This window comes from Eretmochelys imbricata, chromosome 14, assembly GCF_965152235.1.
Source record: "Eretmochelys imbricata isolate rEreImb1 chromosome 14, rEreImb1.hap1, whole genome shotgun sequence".
Lineage (NCBI taxonomy): Eukaryota > Metazoa > Chordata > Testudines > Cheloniidae > Eretmochelys > Eretmochelys imbricata.
In genome coordinates, this window is record NC_135585.1 from 7,622,322 (window position 1) to 7,647,643 (window position 25,322).

The window sequence follows — 25,322 nt, forward strand, 5'->3', positions numbered from 1 at the left end:
AATTTTCCCTTTAGAGTATTTATGATTAATCTCTGCCAGGTTTAGTGCAAAATTCAGTAATCTTGCCAATAGAAGCCATTGCTTGACAGTTGGTTTGTCATGTTCTGCCTTGGCTTGGTCATGTTTGCTACTAAGATGATATAGCCAGAGGTGCTTCTGGTGAGGAATTATTAAAGGTTAACTTTGGCTAAAAGTGAACAGGGTAAGAAAATTGCACAGCAATTTACAGCAATTGCATGTTTCCAAGTAAATATAAATGTATTCTGTGCGCTTTCTAAATGTCACGGGATTCATAATCCTTAAAATATTGTAAATCTAGACAAACATTCCTTGGGTTTTTTTACTTACGCTTAGCTTGTTTTTCACAGCAGGGGTGGGCTGGGGCCAGGTTGCTTGGTGCTAGGCCCTCCACTAATGCACCAAGCCACCCTGGACCCCGCGTCTCCCTGAAGCGTGGGGCCCCCAAAAGCGTGGCACCCGGGGCAGTTGCCTCAGTCCGTCCTATGGCCGGGATGGCTCTGCCTGGACCCTGCATCCCCCTGAAGCATGGGGCCCCCCCAGAGCGTGGGGCCCAGGGTGATTGCCCCGATCCGTCTTATGGATGGGATGGCTCTGCTTGGACCCATTCTGGGTACCACCAAAAATTATACAACTCTGGCACCCATTAGTATGAATCCAGACCTGCAGGATCATGCCCTAAGTAAGTTAAAAGAGCATCTTTTAATAAATAATATGCACTTCACATGGTACACGCTCTGGCAGTTCCTCTGTCTTTAGCATTAATAGGAATTCCTAGGATTTGGTGGATTTAGTGTGACGGAATTCTTAATAGGCTGTTCCAGTGCTTGAGGATATTCCTTTGTGGTTTTTCATTTTCTTCTGCCACTAGAGCACCTTTTTAATAGCTGGATTACAGGCACAATCTGGAGCCTCACGTGCAAAGATAGGTATAGAAGCTTTCCTCCTCAAAGCTTTCCTCCTCCTACTGCTGCCATTAAACAATAAACACAGTGCCATATACTACCAGACACTGGACTCCTCCTTAAAATATAACAGGATGTGAGATTAGAACAAGATCCTGTGATCTCTTTACTTCCTGGATACTATAAGAGTGATATGTGGGAGCCCAAATGTTAATGGGAAGTGCAGCATTCACATTGTTGAAGACAACAGGTGGATAGCTAACGGGAAGGATGTTTCTGTTCAGTGCCTTAGGGAAATAGTTCAAGCACAATTCATTCATAGAAGAATGTTACTGTTGTAATACTACAAAAGTCATTACATCAGTGAGCTACCTAGTGTGTGTATTGGTAAATATGTAGTGTTCTATCTAATACGATGCAGTAAGCTACATAGATTGTACCCTTTTTATGCATTTTCATGTTGACTTCAAATTCGCTACATCCTTGTCGTATTGTGGAACCTGTTTTTCAAAGGTTGTTTTATGGAATTTCACATTTTATTTGCTATACCCATGCAGTTAGGAAACAAAGTAATGACTGAAGTGCTCTCACGTGAATTCTCAGATACTGTTTTAGAATATGTGGAAGAGATGATCATAAAAGGCTCTATCTTCTGAATGATTTTATCTTGGGTCCTTTTTTTTAACACACATGTGCATACCCCCTTTTCCTTGTTTAGTGAATATAATCAGACCTTGTCTTAGGCAATGGTCTGGGTAATGCATTTGCCTTGAAATCATGGCTTTATAGGTGTGCTTGTACCGTTCCATATTTCATGCTGCCACTGCTGCACAGACAGTTGGAAGTCCTGTAGTGTAGTATAAGATTAGACACACACATACAGCAACATTCCCTGCAGATCTAGTGAGCTAGATCTCCATATGCCAGCCCAGAACGGAAAAGATGTTTTACCGTGGCAACATGAATCTTTCAGGACTTGTTGCCCAACCAAAAAAACACAGAATTCAAAAAAGAGAGAGTTAGACTGGGGCAAATGCCTCCTGTCATTTTCTAGCCTTAAAAGTTCCTGAGGTTTTTGTGTTTGCTGTCAATCAAGCAACTGGAAAATGTTTAAAATGGATTTCATACGAAGGGAGAATTTCCATTTCAGCAGGATTTTTGATATTTCTTTCTCTGCATTCACATTCAGCCAAGAAGGAGTCTTCTCTTGCGAGTGTGAATGTGTAGAATAAAATGGTCGGAACAAACGTACTGCTGCTCAGAAGATCAAAGTCGTGCTGTGTGTGTTGTTTTAAACATAGAAGTACAGGCAGTTTAAGTTGGGCAGGAAACTACTATTAAGTGGAATGTAAAAAGTTGAACGATGTTTATATTTAAATTATATATGTGTAGATAACGGAGTGCCTTGTAAGTATTTGTGAAAGCCAGTGTAAGTCATATAATATTCTACCCCAGTTAATTTATTTTTGTAGCATTTTACTGGCAAAAGGTAAGAGCCAAATTCTACCCTCGTGCATATACATAATTCTGTTTAAGTCAATAGTTGTTTTCTGGAGATAGCTGAGGACAGAACTTGCCCCCAAGTTTGCATGCTATTGGCTTAAAGATTTGATCTTTCGGAAGTTTCATAAAATGTTTTACTCATTGATATTAGGTGAGATTAAGCAAGTGGTAGTCCCATGGACGGCTCATTGTTATGCTGCTTTATGACACGAGTGGTCTAGGCTTTTGTAATATGAGAGACTATTAGGCTATACAGTTAGGCGCTGATCCTGTAAATGGTTCTACACATACTTAGTGATTACTTTGAATGGGAGTACTCATGATAGTCATGTTAAGTGCATGTATCAGAGTTGTAGGATCAGGGCTATCCAGTTTAATGGAGCTATCTGGTAATGGAGCAGTCTCTGGTGTCCCACTATTAAACTCATGTATGCATAATCAAAATGGGTAAAAAAAGGTGCTCTGAATGGTTAAATAAGCTTTCTCGTTATGACAGGTTTCAGAGTAACAGCCGTGTTAGTCTGTATTCGCAAAAAGAAAAGGAGTACTTGTGGCACCTTAGAGACTAACCAATTTATTTTAGCATGAGCTTTCGTGAGCTACAGCTCACTTCATCAGATACATACCGTGGAAACTGCAGCAGACTTTATATATACACAGAGAATATGAAACAATACCTCCTCCCACCCCACTGTCCTGCGTTATGGCACACGGTATTGAATCAACTGATGATAACCAAGGCAGCTACATGATCTGTTTCTATGGCATAATCCTGCTTTGCCCAAATGTTTGAATAGTAATTTAACAAATAAAATAAAAACAAAAAAGTAAAAGGTATTGCACAACTATAACATGTATATAATGAGCCCAACACTGTATTTTTATTATTTGTATTTTGTCATTTATGTTGTTAATTATTTTATACATAAATCAGGAGTGCTTAAAGCATATTATACCACTATAAAAATACAATGAAATTGGGTAAAATAATGGTGTTAACTATATAAAATGACAGGTTTCAGAGTATCAGCCATGTTAGTCTGTATCCGCCAAAAGAACAGGAGGACTTGTGGCATCTCAGAGACTAACAAATTTATTTGAGCATAAGCTTTCGTGAGCTACAGCTCACTTCCACTGCATGCATCCGATGAGGTGAGTTGTAGCTCACGAAAGCTTATGCTCAAATAAATTGGTTAGTCTCTAAGGTGCCACAAGTACTCCTGTTCTTTTTAGATAAAATGAAACTGTGTAAAGTCAAACAACACATGACTTCCACGTTTGCAAACTAAAAGCTAAATTCAACAAACAATTTATTGACCTGATTTAAAGAGACTTGGAAGCAGAATCAACAATGTCAGACAATAAGTATAAGGATAATTGTAAATACTTGACAGGTGATCACTTCAACTCTCATGTACCAGCCGGAGGCAATATACATCACAGATAAAGTATATTGTACAGGTATTTCTATGCTATGACAACTATTTGACAATTGTTTTACAGTCTTAGTGTAATATTACAGGTACAGTAGATTATTGATTAAGCATTCACAATGATCGTTTCCTGTATTTGCTTTTCCCTTATACTTACAGTTTTGTAAACTGTCTATCATAAATGTCATTTATGGCAGATGTTTAACACAAGTTTTTAAAAAAGTCCCTTCCAGTGTTAGTCTTAGCAACAGATTTACTTAGCAACAGCAACAGTGGTTAGGAAAATAATGTTTATGTATAATTATAAATTAAGGCAGCATTTACCCATGTTCCTTCCTAATTAAAAATAGAATGAAGAGTTAGCATTGAAACTTTGTTTTAAATGGTTTCGATATTACTGTGCACTCCTTCTCCTCCAGAGGAGCTGTGATATTCTATTCTTCAGATAACCTTTCTGAAAAGTCACATTCCCATGACCCCATACCACAAGATCCCATTGACTATATCTTTAATAAACAACAAACAGATGTTCTCTGGAAAATTTTGAGTGTAGTTCAATTTAAACTGACAGCGTTCATGAAATAAATATTGTACAGCATTTCCTTTCATAACATATTTCAGGCTGAGAAATAAACAGACAATGTAATGTACTGTCAACTTGAAATCTCAGTTCATGTGTTTCATTCTTCTTATGAATCGTCTCAAGTATTATCTGAAAAGCGGAAATGACCTTTAGTGGCAAGCTTGATTTAAGTTGACATGTTACTTTATTTTTGCTGATTGTATAGTAATACTCTAAATGTAAAATAATATGACAATTGGTATTAATTTAAAATGTACACAGAAACTTTTTGTAGAAGATGTCGGAGGGTTCGGGATGGGGGAAGGATGAGCTACCTGGTGCCTGTCATCGAGTACCTCCTTCTCTACAGCTGGGGATCTCCCTATTTGGCAGTGGCCTAATCAACTACACCTACCTGTTGAGGGTGGCATTTAGATTAAGATGTAGCTATTTGCTGTGTTAAAGGAGTCCTTGTATGACAATTAGGTATTCATAAAGTTGTAATAATGCTAGAAGGAGCTAAAATTGCATAATCCCTTTCTTCATGGAGTTAGTCAGAGAATTAGCAGAAAGAAAGAAAGATGTAATTAATTTCAGATTCAAAATCATAGTCATTTTTTATCTGATCCACTTCTAACCCTCTGCCCCAGCCTGGAGCACCCTGAACCCCTCATTTCTGGCCCCACCCTGGAGCCCACATCACCAGCTGAGATCCCGTACCCCTTCCACACCCCAAACCCTGACTGAGCCTGGAGTCCGCTCCCACACTCTGAACCCCTTGGCCCCACTGCTCAGCCTGGAGCCCCCTCCTACACCCCCCACCCCATAGCCTGCACCCCCAGCCAGAAGCCTCACCCCCTTCCACACTCCAAATGCCTGCCCCAGCACAGAGCCTTCTCTCTCACTCTGAACCCCTCAGCCCCAGTCCCCTCCTGAACCCCAAATCCCTCATCCCTGACTCCACCCCAGAGCCCACACCCCTAGCCAGAGACCTCACCCCCTCCTGCACCGCAGCCCACTGCCACAGCCGGGTGAAAGTGAGTAAGGGTGGCGGAGGGAAGGGGGATGGAGTGAGTGGGGGCAGGGCCTTGGGGAAGGGGGCAAGGCAAGGGTTTTCTATGGTTAGAAAGTTGGCAACCCTGTTTGAAGTTACCATACTGTATTTGTTTGATTTAAATGATTTTACTGATCCTAAACTAGAAATCTTTTCCAAGCGGCCGGTGGCATTAAGATGTCTCGTCACTATACATTTCTTAGTTGGAATTTCAGTCTGAGTAAAATATTTAGCATGTCAAGTTAAAATGAGCTAATTTTCCTTTGTAATCAAACAGATTTACAATATTTGAACATCATCTTTGATATCCTGATTTTACGGTAGTTTTTTCCATGTTCAGATTAAAGCGCTTACCTGAGTGTCAGAACAAACTTCCAAAACATGTTTTTTTCCAAATATCATATATCTTTATTTAGAAGCAATGACTGCTATTACATGTATTCCATCACAACTTGTGAATAAAGATATCTAGTATATGCCATGTTCACTGAAGGCTGAATCCTGTTGTTGTTTAGTATGCAATCCTGCTCCTGTCAATGTGTATTTTAATTGCAGATTGATAGCTGTACCAACTCTAGGTTCACTCAGCTAGCACGTACCTTGTGAATTTGCGGTATTCTACAATACATATTGTGTGCTTTTCTGCTACATAAGCTGTGGCGCTCTAATGTATTCAACATTTACAGTAATGTATGAAATTTGGCTTGCAGTTTTATTAGACATTACTTAAGAACCTATTTCTGCTTCCTCTTTAGGATCCCAGAAGCAAACATAAGTTTAAAATCCACACATATGGAAGCCCGACATTCTGTGACCATTGTGGGTCATTGCTGTATGGACTTCTACATCAAGGGATGAAATGTGACAGTAAGTAAGTTTTTCTAATGTTATTAAAATGGCCTTTTAGATAATAAGGGAAACCATTAGGCATCAAGCGTCCTCTTTCCTTTGTCTGGAAAAATATTGTTTCAATTACAGTTAATTACAGTACTGTATATTTCAAATGAATATTTCATTACTGAAGACTCTCTTAGTAAAACAATATAAATCTGCCAAACCTCCTCCAGTGGGAAAAATGCTGTAAAAATATGCTAAGGCAAACCATCTTGGTTACTGAAAAAGCAATCTATCATGTTTGATGTGGCTAAAGTGTATTTGCCATCGCAGTTCTGAAGATTGTTCTACTTGGGGTGGAAGGGATGAATCCTTTGTGGAGACATCGGTTCTGCCCAGCTGTTAGCTAAGGTCCCATATTTCATAGTCACCCCTGCAACAACCATAATTCTTATGGAATGTGGACCCCAAAAGATAGGCAAAGGAATCATCTGTTGGCATGTAAAAGGGTGGCAGAAAAACAGAAGATGGCTTAAAATGCCTAAATATTATTTGTACTGTCACAACAGAGCCATGCTTTGGTCTGGCCATTCTCCCTATTGTCCCACCTCCAGACTCCTCAAATGCACTTCCTACAACCATTGCCTTGATTTGCTCTCCTCCAGTGTCATCCCACTTCCCTTCCGAACTCGCTACTTCCTGCTCCACTTCAAGTCAATGTTCATAATGACCTCTTCATGGCCACATATTACACCCTATCTAGTCCATCCTCATATTCCTTGATCTCTTGTGTGCTGATGATATGATCTGTCATCATCTCCTTGAAATCTTGTCCTCCCTTGACTTTCTTGTTTTCAGTTCTTTTCATCTCTCTCACTGTTCCTGGAATATTTACTGTGGTGGCAGGGGTGGGGCATGGACTCTCTCACCTTAAATCCCGCATCTCAGTTTGTGTCTCTAACATCTCTTGCTAGATTTCTCATCATAATTTAAGTTTAACATGATTAATATTTTAATTCCTTATCTTCCATCCCAAACCTTCCACTCACCCTTTTCTTTGCCATTGATGGCATCAGCACCATTAACCTGTCACCTAGGTAGGTAACATGGGTATGATTTTCCACTGCCTTCTCTCTAGATCACATATCCAGGTCATGTCCAAATCTTAACATCTCTTCTGTTGTCACATCTGCATGACCAGCCTTTTCTCTCATTTTGTCTCCCTCCCCCCATGCCGGTATTATGGAAATTAGCACAGTAATATTTACAGTTCTGTATTTCATCTGTAAGCAACCTGTCAATTTCTGTATTGGTTACAGTAATTTATAGCAAATGTTCTAATATTTTGGATCAAGTCTTTGTTCCATGGACTCTTCATTTTGTCTCTTTTACATTCCGTTAATAAGGTCACATTTTTAGGTGACTGAAGCTGAGCCTTTTTTTGTGGTTAATACTTCAGTGTTTTTTAATGATATTTATAAGGAGAGCCATTTTCGTCAGTAAAAAAACCAAACAAACAACCAGTTAATCTGCTGTGATAGAATAATGTTACCGTTCATGTTTACCGTATGTATTTAGCATAAATATATTGACTTTCATACATACCATCATTTTCTGAACCTTTTCTTTCCTGATCCACAGCTTGCGATATGAATGTTCACAAACAGTGTGTAATAAACGTCCCAAGTCTGTGTGGAATGGATCACACAGAGAAAAGAGGAAGGATTTATCTGAAAGTTGAAGTCAGTGGTGACAAACTGCAAGTCACAGGTAAAAAAAGGAAAAAAAAAAAAAAAAGTGTTCTGGGAATTGGTGACAATAGAAGGGTTTAATTTGAACTTTCCTGGGCTTTGGAATAACTAACATAAGTTATGTGTTCAGCATTATTTGTAGCCTGTTTATGTGCAGTGAGTGAAATCTAGGCTCATTGAAGTAAATAACAAAAAAAACCCATTAATGTCAGTAAGGCCAGGATTTCATTCAATATGTACTTTAGTCTAAGAAATGCTATGTTCATTATTATTTAAAAGAGCAGGTTTGTTTATAATAGATACACTCATGATTCAAAGAAATAATAGTGGCTCTAAATTAAAACTCAGGAATATTAACTTTAAAATCTTTGTGAAACCAATTTTTCAGGTAACCAGCAGTAACCTAAAACGTTCTGAAAAGTAGGGCCTCGGTTACTCAAAAAGAAGGAAAAAAAGGCAAGAGACTGCTTAGCTTTCTCCACCAGCTAAAAAGTTATGCCCTATAGTTCACACAAAGGCCATTTGGATTTGGTCTCAAATACTCTTCCAGGCAAAATATAAATATTATAAAATGACGTTCTGGGGAAAGAGAGGCGGTGTGTTTTATTGATAATATTTTCTTAGACATTTATAGTGCTTCATTTGCTTTCTTTTTTGGCTCTGGATTGTTGGGAGTATACTGAAGTTATGCCTCATGCAGGGGTGTAATTTTTTTTGTTTTGTTTTTCCAAGTTTGGGGCTAAAGTGTGCCCTCAAGTAGGCACATATTCCTTGTGTTAACTTCAGTAGAGCTTCCTTATCCATATCAGAGAATGGAATTTGGCCTTTAGTTACCGAGACATTAACAAACATCAAATACACATTCCTTGCTCTGTTGATCATTTTTATATTTTAGCTAGGGAGTGACTAGCAGTGTACCGGAAGTGTTTACAGGATGGTGACAAATGTTACAGTTCATTCGTATTTAAAGTAAATTATTTGTCTTCTTACTTCCAGAATACTATGTGTAGTTCAGATTAAAATGTGTTTACACTAAAAGAGCTCATGGTGTGGAGAGTAGGAAAGGAGGAGGAGATAGGGGGTGGTATAGTTGAGCCTTGTTCTCCTCTATCTCACGGGTGGTAAAGATTGTGTTGAACCAATATGTAAAATATATCTAAAACCCAAATAAATTGTCATGCCCTCATTTTCCAGACAGTCCCATACACTAATAAAAACAGATGTCAGACCCCGCTAATTAAATTTACAGTGTCAGTTGAAAACAGTAGAAATAATGAAATGTGACGTCATTGGGGAAGTACTTCCAGTAATAACAGTAATAAGCAGGGATTAAATCCTGGCCCCATTGAAGTCAATGGGTATTTTGCCACTGACTTCAGGATTTCAACCCAAATGACCAAGACTCCTCCAGTGGCGGGATCTGTAAAGCAAATGTATAAGAAACATTTACAGTTAAAACAGGCAGTGGAAAAATTGGCCTTCAGAATATGAACTTTGTGATCTTTTGGGTTTTAAGATGACAGTGCTGGTCCCTTCATTATAGCTCTATTGTGATGTTGTGATGGGGAATTAATTTCAGTTCTGAGGCCAGAGCAGAGCTCTAGGGATAGGAGGATGTCTCCATTTTTCTCTGTTTCCTGGCTGTAGTGAAGTATCAGTTGTTGCTCTCATCATATGTAGGTATTGAACATCAGTCTTGCCCCCTTTAAATGCCAGGCTGTGCAGTCTACCAAAAATACATGAAATGATAAAGAATATTGCCTTTAGTTGTTCACTTTTTCTTATTTTTCAGAATAATTTAGAACACACGGTCTGGGTTTTCTTGTCAGGCTGTCTATGATTATAAAGGAAACCACATTTCTGAATTTTCAAGACTTTTACAGGACCATCAACATTTTTCCCATACCTACCTACCTACCTATATTTCTTCATCATTTTGACACCAGAATATCTTAGGCAATATTCTGTCCCATCTTGTAAAAGACACTGGAAAGGAAGGAAAGAGAAGGATAACGTATAGCTACAGAAGATCAGAATAGCACCCACGTGATGACTAATTGTAGCTAACTTTTTCCACTTGCGTCCCACTGATGGAGGAGAAGTAAACTTCTCCAAGGTGCTGTTATTTCGGGCATGTTACTTTCACTAAATAGTAAAGGCATTTCTTAAACGATGTGGCAGGGTGTCTAATTTTAACTGTACCATCAGGAGGAATTGATTTGAAAATCATAACACTGAAGAAATTAAATATGTGTACTAATTTAGGCCATTAATCAGAAAGGCACATGCTTAAATACCTAACTTTAAAGCTGCACTGCAAAAATTATTCAACAAAGCACTTAAAACACATGTGTAAATCCCATTGACTTCAGTGGGACTTCAGCACATGCTTAATTACTTTGCTGAATAGGGATGACTTTAAGCAACTGCTTTGCTAGGCATGTGCTGAACAGTTATGTTGAATTAGGCTACCAGGGTGAAGTTGTCATTCAGCATTAGTTAGATGTCCTGAAATAGTTATAATAGGGTTCAAAGTATAGGATTGTAATTGGAAACTAAGGCAATTTTGAAGACTTTTCAAATACTGAACAATGAGCAGTATATTGACAACAAGTAGTTTTATTTTACATTAACTTGTTTTAGTATCCCACCTGGAAGCTGGTATCTGAAACTACTTTAGATTCATTCATTTTAACCTCTCATGGTACTTTGACTAGAAGGAAAAACGCTTGAATTTAAAGAGAGTGCAGAAGATCAGTTGCAAAATCTTGCCAACTCACCAATTAGCCATGACCTATAGACATTCATTAATATTTTCATCTTTTTATGCATTGTGGGTCTGATCCTGCTTCCTTTTAAATCAATTACAAAACTTCCATTAACTCCAGTGTAGCAGAATCAAATTCTTTGTTAGCTTTTTGTATTATAAATGTCTCTTCAAAGTTTCAAAGAGGGTAAAATGATTGTAGTTTCTAAAGTGCTGATCGTTCTTTTCACATGCCATCATCATGTTGAAGAAACAGAGCAGATTCAATCATTTATTCCCTGAGTATTGAAGATACAATATTTGTAGTTTTCAAGTGTCTGTTTTAAGAAAAGTTTCCAAGAGGAAAAAAATAGAAGTCGTTTTAGGGCAGGAGGTATTAATGTATTTAGATCTGACTAGCAGAACTGGACAGCTTCAGTGAGATTCCAAGGTCAGAGGTGCACATGATTATTTGTTTGCAGTGTTGTTGTGATCGTGTTGGTCCCAGGCTATTAGAGAGATAAGGTGAGTGAAGAAAAATCCTTTATTGGACCAACTTCTGTTGGTGAAAGGGGCAAGAAGAGCTCTGCAGAAGAGCTCCTCTGTGTAGCTTGAAAGCTCGTCTCTTTCATCAAGAGAAGTTGGGCCAGAAGAGATGACCTCACCCAACTTGTCACAGATTTTAAAGATTTGTCTGTTACTGCAGTGTATACACATCTCAATGAAGAGGAACAGTTTATCTACACAGGTGTATAAAGATATAAAAAAAAATATTCACTGTGTATAATAACACAATGCAATTTGGTAAGAATTAGGAATGTGCTGGACAGAAATCTGTATTGCCTGCTCTCCTGTCCATATCTTGTATCTATCCTTTTTAATAGCAAGCTAAAAATATTTTAAATGGACAGAAAGACTCTATCAGGGAGATTCATTAGGGAGGCGAAACAGACTGTTGATTTGCAATACAAAATTATCTAGCAGCACAGGAGAAACTAAGGAAATAATACTCTGTTTAAATCCAAGGTAGATGGGTTGTAGCTTGTTCTTTTGAAAGACTGCTTTATGTTTTTCTTAAAAATAATTATAATTTTTTTTAAAGTAGAAAATGGACTCTGTTCAGACAGCACCCCAAGTCAACGGTGCGTATTGCTCAGAATTTCTTCTTTGGCATTTTCTCATTCACTATCCTAATTGAGTTGATACTCTGAAGAGCAGCAGATGTGCTTGCAGCATTGGCAACAAAGAGCTTGCTGCTGCCACAGTTGTTCTTTGCCTAGTCATTAACCTCAGCTGTCGGTCTGGGTTCACCAACGCCATGTATTGATAGAGCAATTTTTTTAAAAGGATGCTTGCCTCAAATTCTCTTATATTGAAATACAGTGGTCTTAGACAGATGATTGTCTAGAATGCAGGAATATATTGCATCTGCATGTCCTTAGTCTCCTGTGGATTCTTGATAATGTGAGTGAAATTAGAATTGAGACAAAACGTTTTGCAGTTTGCATCGAATGTGCACTGGGCACAAAAACTAATTATTTGTTAAGCACCAGCGTTGTGGTTAAACATCTCAAAAACTTTACTGCACCTAAATCTCAAAAGATTTCTGTCCCAGTTTTATAAGCGTAGAAGTTTTGGATCATTCACCTAAGCAGCAACTGGGTTCTGGCTCCTCAGGAGAGCTAAAACAAATCTTTTCTGGTTCTCTCATCACTTACTGTTTGTGGGATTAGCTAATAATAGGCCTTAGGGTGTAGCAGAAAGTCTCAGAACTGCTTTTCATGTGTCAAAGATATTTACCAGCATTTGACAAAAATCTTTCAAAAAATTTTCAAATTTTAAATCCTAACATGGAAGGAAAAGGTGGCTTTCCCCCCAAGCATAGTACCTTGTAAAGCTGAATTACGTTGGCTTTCAGAATGAGTCTTTGGTCACATTTGTCTAGACATTGATAGCAGATAGTCTAGGACCCGCTGGACTGTGTAAATATTGGATAGACTATGCTTGCTGCCAGAGAAGGTCTACTGAACGCCCGAACTACTAAGGAAGAAAACAGCAAGTGCACTGAGCTAACTCTGTGTCAAAGCCAAAAGCAAGGTCCTATATAACAAGAAGTCTGGAAGTATTTATTCTCCCTACTTCCATGATGTTTTAGTGGCATAAAGTAAATGCTCTGAGAGGGTCGTTAAGCCTGACCTGAAGAGAGCAACCGTGTTTTTACCACTGTTTGGTCCAGTTTAATCATAGACTTTTCCCTCTAAGAATGGCGGATCTTTTTGAATGGGATTCATAATTATTTATCTTGCCAATAGATGAGCAGAAGGATGGAACCAGCATATGTAGCAGAACAGGCCTGAGGCACCATAACATTTAAAATGAAATCCTGGCTCCGCTGAAGTCAATAGCATCCCTGTCAGACTTGCAGGGATGAGACACAGTGCCTAGAAGGGAGGGGAAGGCAGAAGTGCATACTTGGTGAGGCAGGAACCAGGCCTTTCCTTCTCTGTGTAATGACTGGGCTGTGGACATGCTTGCCTCATGTTCAGGGCAGGAGGCTGGTGTAGTGATTGAAACAGCTAGGCAGGCCTAATGGCAGCATCAGGAGCCAGGTTATCAAGTCAGGGTGAGCGAGAGCCAGAGGTCAGAGCAATGTTCACAAGCCACATGTCAAGTCCAGGGAGCAAACTAGAGCTGAGGGCCAGAAATCAGGAGCCAAGCATCAAAGCCATGGTCAGAATATGAACCTCAAGTCCAGGGAGCAAGCTGGAGCCGGGAGCCAGGGGTTGGAGCCGGAGTATCAGCCAGAACAGGAGCAGGAAACCAGGGACAAGCAGCAGGGATCTGGAGTTAAGGGCTAAGAGCAAGAAGAGAGCTGAGGGCAGGAGCGGAGACACAGCTGTGGTTGTGGAACGCTATTGAGCAGCCAGGCATCTAGATCTGCTGCAGGATTTGAGATTGTGCCAGTTCGAGCCTTCAGCCCAGGAGGCCGGTTTCATTAGCTCAGGCAGCAGAAGGCAATGAACAGGATCTAGGTTCAGCTGTGGTTCCCTGACACTCTAGTCCTCCACCTCCCATGGATGGGTCAGGCCAATTGGCTTTCATGCTCTCTCCTCCCATTTTTTTAATCAATTCTGCCTGCGGTTTTCCAAGAGCACCTGATGTCCTACTTATTCCCCTTCATGAAAAAGACCTTGGGGCTTGCACTAGAGTAAATTTGAGAATTAGGTTTCAGAGGGCTGTTGAATTGATTAGGTCCACACATGAAGCTGATTTGGTCAGAGATGCTCTCAAGAAAAGTTTGGTGGGGAGCTTTTGAGCCAGCCTGTGTGGACAGGCCCCGGAAGAATGTGATCCGTGAAGTTGCCGTGTGGCTCAGTGATCACACAGAGGGCATAAATGTTGGAACAGAATCACCTAGGAAGTTATGGAATCCCTATTCTTGGAGGTTTTTAAGAACAGGTTAGACAAACAAAATGGCGGGGGGGGAGGGGGAGTAGGTGACCTCTTGAAGTCCCTTCCAGCCCTATATTTCTATAATTCACAAATCTGCTTGAAATGTTTAGTCTCTCTAGATCAATGGTTCTCAACCTATTTACCATTGTGCTATTGACTTCAGTGATCCATCCCTGTCAGACCTGCAGGGATGAGACACAGTGCCTAGAAGGGAGGGGAAGGCAGAAGTACTCTAGATATTAATCCGATATTAACATTTTAAGATCTAATTCAACAACAAGAAAAACATTGATTATATGTTTTTTCAATATTATCTTTAGGCAATATTCATTCTCTTCATTCCCACTGGAGCTCGTTTACACTACATTTGTGTATTATCAGAAAATAAAGAGTATCCTACTTCATGATCCCTGTAGGTTTAAAAGTTATTTACAAGACCTGGACATAATGAGGTGCTGCAATACAACTGTGTAAATAAATCCTCACAGTTCAGATTTTTATTTGAAAAAACACTTTTCCAAAATGTGAGGACAGCAAAGCTGTAAAAGGTTTTTTGTTATGGGTTATTAAAGTTTTCAGAATTTGTTCATTGTGGAACATACACAAAAATAGGTTTCAAGTCAAGTTTTTTTCATAATCACCGTTTTAGTGAGTGCACTTGTCAAATACTGTGGCTCAGGAAAGCATTTCCATCCCACAGTTAACAGCTCTGTGGATTCCAAGGCAACTGTTGGTTATAGTTTCTCAATGTATATAATAATTGTGGTACCACTTGTGCTATTATGAATAACGGCTTGTCAGCATTTCCATTGTCATGGGTCCAGAAAATGACTTGAAATAAAAATGGCAATTTGGTCCTTGGAAGCAAAATTTTTTTTTTTTTTCAAAACTAACCAACTGAAGCCATATGGGATTTTGGATTCTTTTTCGTCTCTCTTTCACCCCAAAATAACTTCTTCTGGAGCTTGGTATATATATTTTTGCTTTACTGAAATTTCACATTTTTAATACCTCTTCTCCCAGTAACACGTTGCCTTTAAAATGAATCAGATAAAAAGCTTTGGAGGAAAGCTCTTTCACAAGAGTTGGCAAGAAGGGTCCCACAGCTGCAAGCCTCAAAGAATTGGATGAATACATCATCAGGACACTTCAGGCACAGAAATACAAAAAAGAGTTGCTTGGCAGCTGCTGTACAGGGCTTGGACTGAAATTTTGTTTACTTTATTTTGATAAATACTAACCCCTTGGGCTGGCATTCCCAAATGCTGCTCCTATCCTGCATCCTGTTTTGGTTGCTAAATAACTTTAACTTTTGCTGAGTTTGTATCCTTCCAAACAGTGGTCTATTTGGATTGCCTGCAAAACATTTGTGCTGTTAAATGTAAAACTGGAACCTACGGTGGCACCCCATAAACCCCTTACATAGACAAAACTCTTAGGGCTTGGCTACACTTGCGAGTTAGAGCGCATTAAAGCAGCCCCGGGCACCCTAGCTCACTACCCCTTCACACTGGAAAGGCACGTAGAGCACTCTGACTCCACGGCTAGAGCGCTCCTGGTACTGCACCTCAGCGAGAAGATTAACGCTTGGTGCGCCTTGGCTGAAATGCCCGGGCATCAGTGTGAACGAGGTGTTGCATTCATAGAATCATAGAATATCAGGGTTGGAAGGGACCCCAGAAGGTCATCTAGTCCAACCCCCTGCTCGAAGCAGGACCAATTCCCAGTTAAATCATCCCAGCCAGGGCTTTGTCAAGCCTGACCTTAAAAACCTCTAAGGAAGGAGATTCTACCACCTCCCTAGGTAACGCATTCCAGTGTTTCACCACCCTCCTAGTGAAAAAGTTTTTCCTAATATCCAATCTAAACCTCCCCCCCGCAACTTGAATTGCACTCTGATCAGCCTCCGGAAACGTCCCATAATCCCCTTAAGTCAAGTGGCCACTCTTCTCATTGTTTTGGAATCGCTGCAGGAATGCGGATATGCCCTTTCAAAGCTCTGTTTCTGACAGCCAGCATGCTTATCTGCCCTGAGACAAAGCAACCATTATTGTGGAATGCTGTGTGTGAGAGAGAGAGAGAGAGAGGCGGCGGGGAGGGGGGATCTGCTGCTGTCTGAACTTACAAGATGGCATGCTGACATGCTCTCAGCCCCCCAAAAACCCACTCTCTCTCCCCCCACATACACACAACACACTCCCTGTCTCACTCCACCCCACCCCATTTGAAAAGCACTTTGCAGCCACTTGCATGTTGGGATAGCTACCACAATGCACTGCTCTCTGTGGCAGTTGCAAGAGCTGGTAATGTGGCCACACTGGTGCGCTTGCAACTGTCAGTGTGAACAGACTGCAGCCCTTTCCCTACTGTGCTCTACGAAGGCTGGTTTAACTCAAAGCGCTCTACATCTGCAAGTGTAGCCATGCCCTTAACAACTATTGCTGCCTCAGTGAGCCAAACAGTTTGAGGCTGCAGCATTGACAGCTATTGTGGGAGAGGAGTTGTGTGAGACATTTCTTAGGGCGTGGCCACACGTGTAGAGCGCTTTGAGTTAAATCCGCCTTCAGAGAGCGCAGTAGGGAAAGCGCTGCAGTCTGTCCATGCTGACAGGAACAAGCGCACTGGCATGGCCACATTTGCGGCACTTGCAGTGGCATTGGGAGCGGTGCATTATGGGCAGCTATCCCACAGAGCATCTCTTCCCATTCTGGCGCTGTGGCTTGTGGGAAGGGGGCGGAGGGGCCGGGGCATTCTGGGTCCTGTTCCAATGCCCCATGATGTATCAGTTCACTCCAAGCAATCCCTGTGCTTCCATCCACATTTGACGCCATCTTTCAACTTTCTTTGTGCTGCGTGCTCTGTCTTCCCTTTCGGTCTGCGGGAATGGAGCCCAAACTGCTGAGGAGTATGCTTACGAGTCTTGCCAGCACGTTACGTTTGGCAGTCGAGTTATTCTTTATGATCCAGAGTGACAGTGAGGGCTCCAACGATGATATCGACTCGAGTAACGCATATGACATGAATTTGCTTGTGGCATTCACGGACATGCTCACCACCGTGGAACGCTACTTTTGGGCTCGTGATCCCACCACTCAGTGCTTGTTTCCCATCGGCATGCAAGTCGGTGATGACGAGCAGTAGCTGCAGAACTTCCGGATGAGAAAAGCCACTTTCATGGGACTGTGTGAGGAGCTCGCCCCCACCATGCGGTGCAAGGACACGAGATTGAGAGCTGCCCTGACGGTGGAGAAGTGGGTGGCTATTACAATCTGGAAGCTGGCAACTCCAGACAGGTACCAATCAGTCGCTAACCAGTTTGGAGGGGGGAAGTCGACTGTTGGAATTGTGTTGATGCAAGTTTGCAGGGCCATTAATCGCATCCTGCTCAGAAGAACCATAACTCCAGGTAACATGCATGACATTGTGGATGGCTTTGCACAAATGGGTTTCCCTAACTGCGGAGGGGTAATAGATGGCATGCATATTCCAATTCTGGCACCAGCCCACCTAGCCTCCGAGTACGTTAATCAGAAGGGGTATTTCTCTATGGTTCTCCAGGCGCTTGTGGATCACCATGGGCATTTAATTGACATTAACGCAGGCTGGCCCGGAAAGGTGCGTGACGCACGCATCTTTCGGAACATTGACCTGTTCAGGAAGCTTTAAGCCGGGACTTTTTTCCCAGACCAGAAGATCACCATAGGGGAAGTCAAAATGCCCATTGTGATCCTTGGAGTCCCCACTTACCCTTTAATGCCGTGGCTCATGAAACCCTACACAAGGAGCCTTGACAGCTGCAAGGAGCAGTTCAACAACAGGCTGGCCAGTACAGAATGACTGTGGAGTGTGCTTTTGGCCGTTTAAAGGGCCGCTGGCGCTATCTGCATGGGAAGCTGGACCTCGCCGATGACATCATCCCCACGGTTATATCTGCGTGCTGTATCCTCCATAACATTTGTGAAGGGAAGAGTGAACGATTCACTCAGGCATGGAACTCAGCGGTTCATCACCTGGTGACTGAATTTGAACAGCCAGAGAGCCGGGCTATTAGAGGGGCCCAGAATGGGGCTGCAAGGATTAGGGATGCCTTGAGGGAGCAATTTGAGACTGAAAGCCACAAGTAATGTCTGGTGCCCTGCATGGAAGTGAAGTGCAGTGGTTCCAATGTTAGCAGGAATCTGTGTTTGCTACGCTGACTTGTGGTGCCTGTTTCTTTCCTGGGCTAAGGTCTCTTTTACTTTATGCAATAATAAAGAATGTTTTCAAAGCCAAAAAAATCCATTTATTGAAAAGAAGATTCATTTATTGAAAAGAAATATAACTGCTTGGGAAACAAAGGGCAAGGGGGCGGGGTGGGGAACGGTACAATCACAGATTTGCATATGTCCTGTTATCATACTCAGCCTTCCTGTCTGGAGTGCTGTGCAATGAGTGCTGCACTTCAGGATGGCTATACTGCATGGTGATGGGGGTTGGGTGCAGTGGGTAAGGGTCATAGTTTTCAGGGCTGGGTGATGAAACTACAGGTTTTGGAGGCAGCTGTTAGAACCCAGATGTTGGGGAAAGTGGGTTGGAGGTGACATGGGGGCACAAGGGAAAGAGTTTTGGGACAAGGGCTGCAGGGGAAGTTGGGCACGGTAGTGTTCTGCCTGCATGGTTAAGAGCTCCTGGATCAAGTCTGCTTGGTGCTCCATTATGCTTATCAGCCGATCCGTGCTTTGCTGTCAGAGCACCGCGCTTTTGTGCCGGTGCTCCTCGTTCTGCCGGCAGATCCTCCTTTCACTGTCCTGCCACTCCTGCACTTTTCATTACTTGAATGCTGCATGACTTCATGCAACATGTCTTCCTTGCGTCTATGTGGCCTCTTTCTGATTCTTTGGAGTCTTTCGGCCAGTGATAACATGGACGGCTGAGATCTAAAGGTTGCATCTGTAAAGGCAAAATGCAGCACTTAACAGAGGCAGCCTTCTTCACACGAGACAGAACAATGATTCCCCCGTATTTAAGGGCAAGCACAGTCTACACCATAGCACCCAAAGTGAGCGCACATAACCCACAGGAGCCCCAAAATGGTGAGTAAGCACAGGGTCAAGCGTGACTGATTGTTTCACAGCTGTACTGTCCTCTGGGTTTCTGTGCCTTGGGGAGAGCCAACAGCAGCAGGGGGCCCCTATACTGAACACTGTCCCCACATTTTCCACAGGAGTTCATCCTGGAAGATATCTCACTGCTGAGGGTGTCCTGGGAAGCAAGGGAGGGTCGTCTTCTGCAGTGCGGATTCTGCCCTGGCCCATATGCAGCTTGCCTGTGTGCAGCAATGGTCCCCCCGCCCCTCACGGCACAGTGGCATGGACAAGTTAGCCTTACTGGGACAAGGACCACAGTGGCTCTCTTGAGAAACCTGCGCAAGTGCATTGCCCAAGTTCTGGATGAGACCTTTGAAGAGATCGCTGAGGTCGATTACCACGATGTGAGAAAGCACATCAGCACCCTGTTCTGCATCTAGGCATGCATGCTGCCCAAACCCTCCTCACCCCAAGAGCCCGCACCGAATAACTTCCTTCCCAAAATAAAAGCCGCTTACCAGGAACCTCCTCTGCTGTTTGTCCCTCCCCAAGCACCGGCTGCCGTGACTGGGTACCTTCCTCCTGGCTTGAGAACAGCTCCTGGCTGCATGCATCTAGGGATTCCAGGGTGTCTTCCTCCACCTCAGCACCCTCACTCCCTCTTGGCTGCTGCTCCTCCTCCCGCCTTGTTGCACTGGGCTCTGAAGTGTCCATGGTGGTACTCGGAGTGGAGGTGGGGTCCGCCCCAGTATCACGTCCAGCTCTTGTAGAAAGGGCAGGTAGCAGGGGCAGCACTGGAGCGGCTGTTTGCCTTGCGGACTTTGCGGTAGGCATTCCGCAGCTCCTTCACTTTAACCCTGCACTGCAGTGCGTCCCGGTCATGGCCCCTTTCCATCATGTCCCTTGATATCTGCCCGAAGGTATCATAATTCCTAAGGCTGGAGCACAGCTGGGACTGAACAGTTTCCTCCCCCCAAACACTGATGAGATCCAGCACCTTGCCATTGCTCCATACTGGGGATCACCTGGTGCGTGGAGGCATGGTCACCTGGAAAGATTCGCTGTGAGCACTCCACGCCTGGCTGAGCAAACAGGAAAGGGATTTTCAAAATTCTGAGAGAATTTAAAGGGCGGATCTGACAGTTGGTCACCTGAGGACAGGACAGTAGAGTTCAAAGTGATGACCAGAGTGGCTAGAACAGGCATTGTGGGTCACTTCTGGAGGCCGATCAGAGCGCACTAACAGACCAGGGCGTCCACATTGGCGCTGCAGCACTCCAGCAGGGGTGCACAAAACGTTATTCCACTCTTTGAGGTGGAGTACCAGGAGTGGACCAGCCACAAAGTCAGTGCGCTCTACATGCCTTGCCAGTGTGAGTAGTGAGCTAGTGCGCCCGGGTCTCCTTTAATGCGCTGTAAATTGCAAGTGTAGCAAAGCCCTTAGTGAGGTGCTGCTTAGTATATTACAGTTTGTGAGTCAGTATTGTTGAGTAAGTGGCTTTGAGTACTTTACATAGAAAGACAATAAGGAGGTTCAGGTGGCTTTTGTTTGGAAAGGGGCTACTGCACGTGTATACTTGCTAATGTGGTAATTTGCACCTCTGAATAGTATTGGGGGGGAAGTGGGAACTGAACCAGATGGCAATGGCCTAGTGGCTTACGCGGTGCATTTAAAATATCAAAGCAACCTGGAGAACATTGGCAGGATGGCCGCAGTCCTTCAGAAGTAGATATATTTAATTCTATGTAATTTATTTAGTGGGGACTTCAAGATGAGACCTTAAAAGCAGAGATCCTGGTTGGTCTGCATGGAGATTACAGACCTTGTGGCACTTACGAAAAATTGTGTAGGAATTACCCCAATGTTTTAGACAAAATTTCACCTCCCATATACTCTAAGCTAAGTGGAGTGCTATGCACCAGATAGCGCCAAGCAGCCATTTTCCTTCCCTAGCAGGCTGCACTATACTGGAGCTTCAGAGAGAGGCTTAAGAAAGCATTTTGGGGATGTAGATTGCTATCTGACTGGAAGATGTCCTTGCTGCCCTAATTGTTTAAAACTGAGTAAATCTGGAGATAACTAAAGGGCTCTTGGACTGCTTTAAGTTATGTTGCTCTTTCTGGTACAGAGTGTAGGTTTTTGGATGTGCAGCCAAGATGCCTGAGGTTTGATTTAATGTTTGTTTACCATTATCGGGATGTAAACAAAAATATGTATTTCTTAAACAGCAACCCAACCTACATGGTCTTTATCCACAGCTCAGATTAACTGGGATGACCAGACGTTACGAAAATCCAGGATATTTTTGTAAAAATTACCACATGGGTAAGTGATTAGGATTACTTGCACAGTTTAGGAAACTTTCTGGTCTGTCTGGTGATCAGGGATGAAGGGAGGATTCAGGAGGCATGACCTAGAGTTTGTTTGGAGAATTATTAAACTTGAAGCCTGCCTGCCTTCTACTCTGTTCTTTTGCAGGACATTTGCTGACACCCTTTCACACCCATTGCATGGGTGGAACAGGCTTTAAATGCTTTGGTTTGTGACGAGTCCTAGTGAGCCCTTGCTTTGCTTAACAGTGTAACATACAAGTCATATACAAAAAACAGAGGAAAAAGATATGAAGTGCAATTGGCGCTCTTCTGAATATTTTTAGATATGTAGCTTAATGCTTTGGGTACAGATTAAAGGACACTGTCAAAGTCTGATCTATTACATGATCCAAATTTGAGCCATTATTTTCTCTTGATTTTCCATTATGTAGCTTTTCTTTCATCATAGCCCACTGAAGATTGGGGTCTATTAGAAAAGCACAAAGCTTGACCATTATAATAGGAATAGAGGAGAAGATGTTCATGCTTTCCTAATAGAAAATAATGTAGTTATTTACATCACGGCTCCAATTCCACTTTACACGCTGGTCTGGAGTTCAGTTAAATGTTAAACATGCATTCAGCAGTGATTTATCTCCCATGGAGGAGAATGATTCACTCTGGATCCTGTTTGCCACAGTTAAAATACAAGTTTCTTCTGACGCGTAATCGCTGGATGTGGATGGGATGCAGGAGGTGCACAGTTCTGTGAAAATCTGTACTTCCCTTTCTTCTTTGTGAAGACCTTGGATAGCATTTTTAAAAATGAGACTTAGGGTTCTTAGTGATAAGGCAAAAGCTGTTTTTCTTTGTCAGCTACACGCTGATGAATCTGTTACTGAAGCCGAATAATCTTTGATTCTAACTAGATTAGTTCACGTTGGCTTTATTGGCACAACTGAAACAAACCATGAAAATGAAAAGAGCATAATTGTCATGGAAGGCTGCAAAACAGTAGCACCCCTCAGAAGAGTGGAAGCAAATTATTGTAAAGCTCTTCTTCAATATCATGGCTTTAACGGGAAGAGAAATCAACATTGACAGGGCAGCTCATTTTTCAGCAGTATGTTAATTGCTTCTAATTATAGGGTTATCGTTTTAAGGGTAATATTAATTGCTATGAAATTAGCACCGGAAATGTTTTCTTGCGCTGAAAAGTTAAAGCAGTGGCTTTGGATCAGATTCATAAGTGAAGTTTCGCATCATGTTTTCCAAACACTGTCTTTCGAAAAATTGTTGTTTGGTGTCAATTAGGAATGGAAAGAAGCAAACCACTTAGGGCAGTTGTAGGAAATGAGGTTGCCACAAAACTGATGTGTACTTTCTTTCTTACTGTATGTGTAGAAGGCAGATGATTTTAAAAGTGATCCCAAAGCCAAGAGGAGAAAAGATGGGCTTGTGGTTAAGGAGGACTGGTCAGTAGAAGACCTTGTTTTTATTCCCAGTTCTGCCACTGATTTCTGTTATGACTTCAGACAAGTCATTTCATCTCTCTGTGTCTCAGTTTCTCATGTGTACAATGAGGATAATTCTTTCTCTCATGCATCCCAAGGGTGCTGGAAGGCTTAAGACATTGGCACTGTGAAGGTTCTTTGACTTTTGTAGATTGAGAATGTTATAGAGGAGCAATATATTATTAATACATACAGTAATTTATTTATAGCAGTTAATTGGATTGCTTTACATTTTTTTTTTACAATTAATTTTCTTTAATTACATTGGAGACTAAACAGAGAAATAGAAAGATGAGCCTGGACTACACAAAAGAACTTTTAATACATTAGTAGATGAGTCCACAGTTTGCTCCCTTTGCTTAATGTGTCTGACAGTGTTGCACCGATATGGTTGTGAAACAAGAAAATTTCCACTCTAGAGGTTCAGTGGGAAGAAAACCCTGACATGTTTTAAAGGTTTTGTTCAATTTTTTTTATTGAGCTGAACAATTAGCAAGTTCTTAAATGGATAATACCTAGAAATTGGCTTCCTATGAGTTTTACAAATGCAGGAAGAGGGTGTTAGTTTGGGAGGTCAGTGGGAGACTAGGACAATTAGCATTCCTTTCAGGGAGGGCGTGAAAAGTCTGGGGAGTGGCAGAAGGAGTTCTCTTTTTTCTTTTTTCTTGTTTTTTTCTTTTCTTTATCCCTTCCATTGAACACAACTGTTGGATTGAAAGATCTTACAAAAAATTACGTCTGTCATTGGTCAGAAATTGAAATTGGTTGCAGGGTCATGTTGACCTAACAAGGGGAAGTGGATTTGAAACTAGTAGCCAGGACAATTCTCCATTTTCATTTAGGAGCTTTGTGCAAATTGCGGTAATTGTGTTGCATGCAAGTTGAAAGATTTATATATTCCTCAGCTCAACAGCTGTCTATAGTTGCAGCATCTCCTTCAAATGCAATGTCCTGGTCCTGACAAATGAAATGCTTTGCTACTCTGCTCACTAGATTTTATAAGTTTATGCACACATTACAATTAAATACTGCATTTTCTACATTTTGTTGACCCTAACCTTTCAGTCAAGAAGGTATGCTTCTTTGTGGCAGTTCTAAAATATTAATACCAAATTCTGTTTCAGCTGGCCGGGAGTTTGCAATCCATGGTTCACTAAGCAAAAAGGTTTTAGAGCTCTTCTTCTTTTCAGTGCACCTGAAGGCAGTAAACCTTGGGTTTTTGTTGTTGTTGCTCTTTGTTTAGGAAATCTCTTGAATAGTTTTCAATTAGCTCTATGTATCCTTTTCCTTATAAACTTAATGTTAACATTATGGCTTGTTGGCAGGTTGCTGTTATTAAACATGCTTTTATTATTCCCAAGCCTGCTGCTTGTTATATTGTATTGACTTCCACTCAGAGCACATATATATTTGATGAATATGAAAGCACATCTCCTTTCTTGAATTGTTCTGTTTTTTGCTGATCCCATTTTATAATCTTACCATCTGATTCTGTGCAGTGAGTGAATCTGTAGGTGGCTGAATCAGACTTTTGATTTTTTCCCCTCCTTTCTAAAATTATTTTTATACTGAGCTAACGGAAATTGTTGTGAGAAAATAACCTTGCGTGGTACACTGAAATGTAAAAAATAGTCACATTACTGAGATTTTAAACCCTGGCCTAACAGTTGCTAGGAGTTGAATTTGACAGCATCTTATAACAGAGAATTGCCAAACTGACATAATCACTCATTTTGAGCCAGGGTGCCACTGACTTGCTGTCATCTTATGTTCCTAATGTTACGTAAACTTCTCAATCTTAAAAAAAAAAAGCTATTTTGCCATCCATTGTAGTCAGTTTTGGATGTGTATGTTCCTCAGTTATGGAGAATATAGGAACTAGTTTTGTATATAATGAGGCTTGTGTTATTAAAAGCAAAAAAGTAGCCTTGGAATGTTCTTTGAAGAAGATAGGAGCAGTGGACGGCTGCCCAGCCATGTAATATAGCCTCGCTATGAGTTAGTGGAGTTCTCCTCGCCCCTAATTCCAACTGTATATTTTCCAAATTACTCCTGGCTGTTGGAGTCAATATTTCCTAATCGAAGAGAAGCTACATTAATGGCTGTGAACATTCAAGTATTTGTTAGGGAAGCCACAAAACTTACAAGTATAAAACAGCTGAGTGACACG

General features: G+C 41.6%; 1 protein-coding gene across 2 annotated transcripts in view; it reads left to right on the forward strand.

The window, feature by feature from the left end:
- The window catches only part of PRKCA (protein kinase C alpha), a 318,987-nt gene that overhangs the window by 212,491 nt on the left and 81,174 nt on the right, over window positions 1-25,322 (forward strand). For both annotated transcript variants that reach the window (XM_077833765.1, XM_077833766.1), the window contains exons 4-5: window positions 6,231-6,342; window positions 7,951-8,079. In XM_077833765.1, the coding sequence (XP_077689891.1) occupies window positions 6,231-6,342; window positions 7,951-8,079 (241 nt within the window). The remainder of the gene's footprint in view (window positions 1-6,230; window positions 6,343-7,950; window positions 8,080-25,322) is intronic.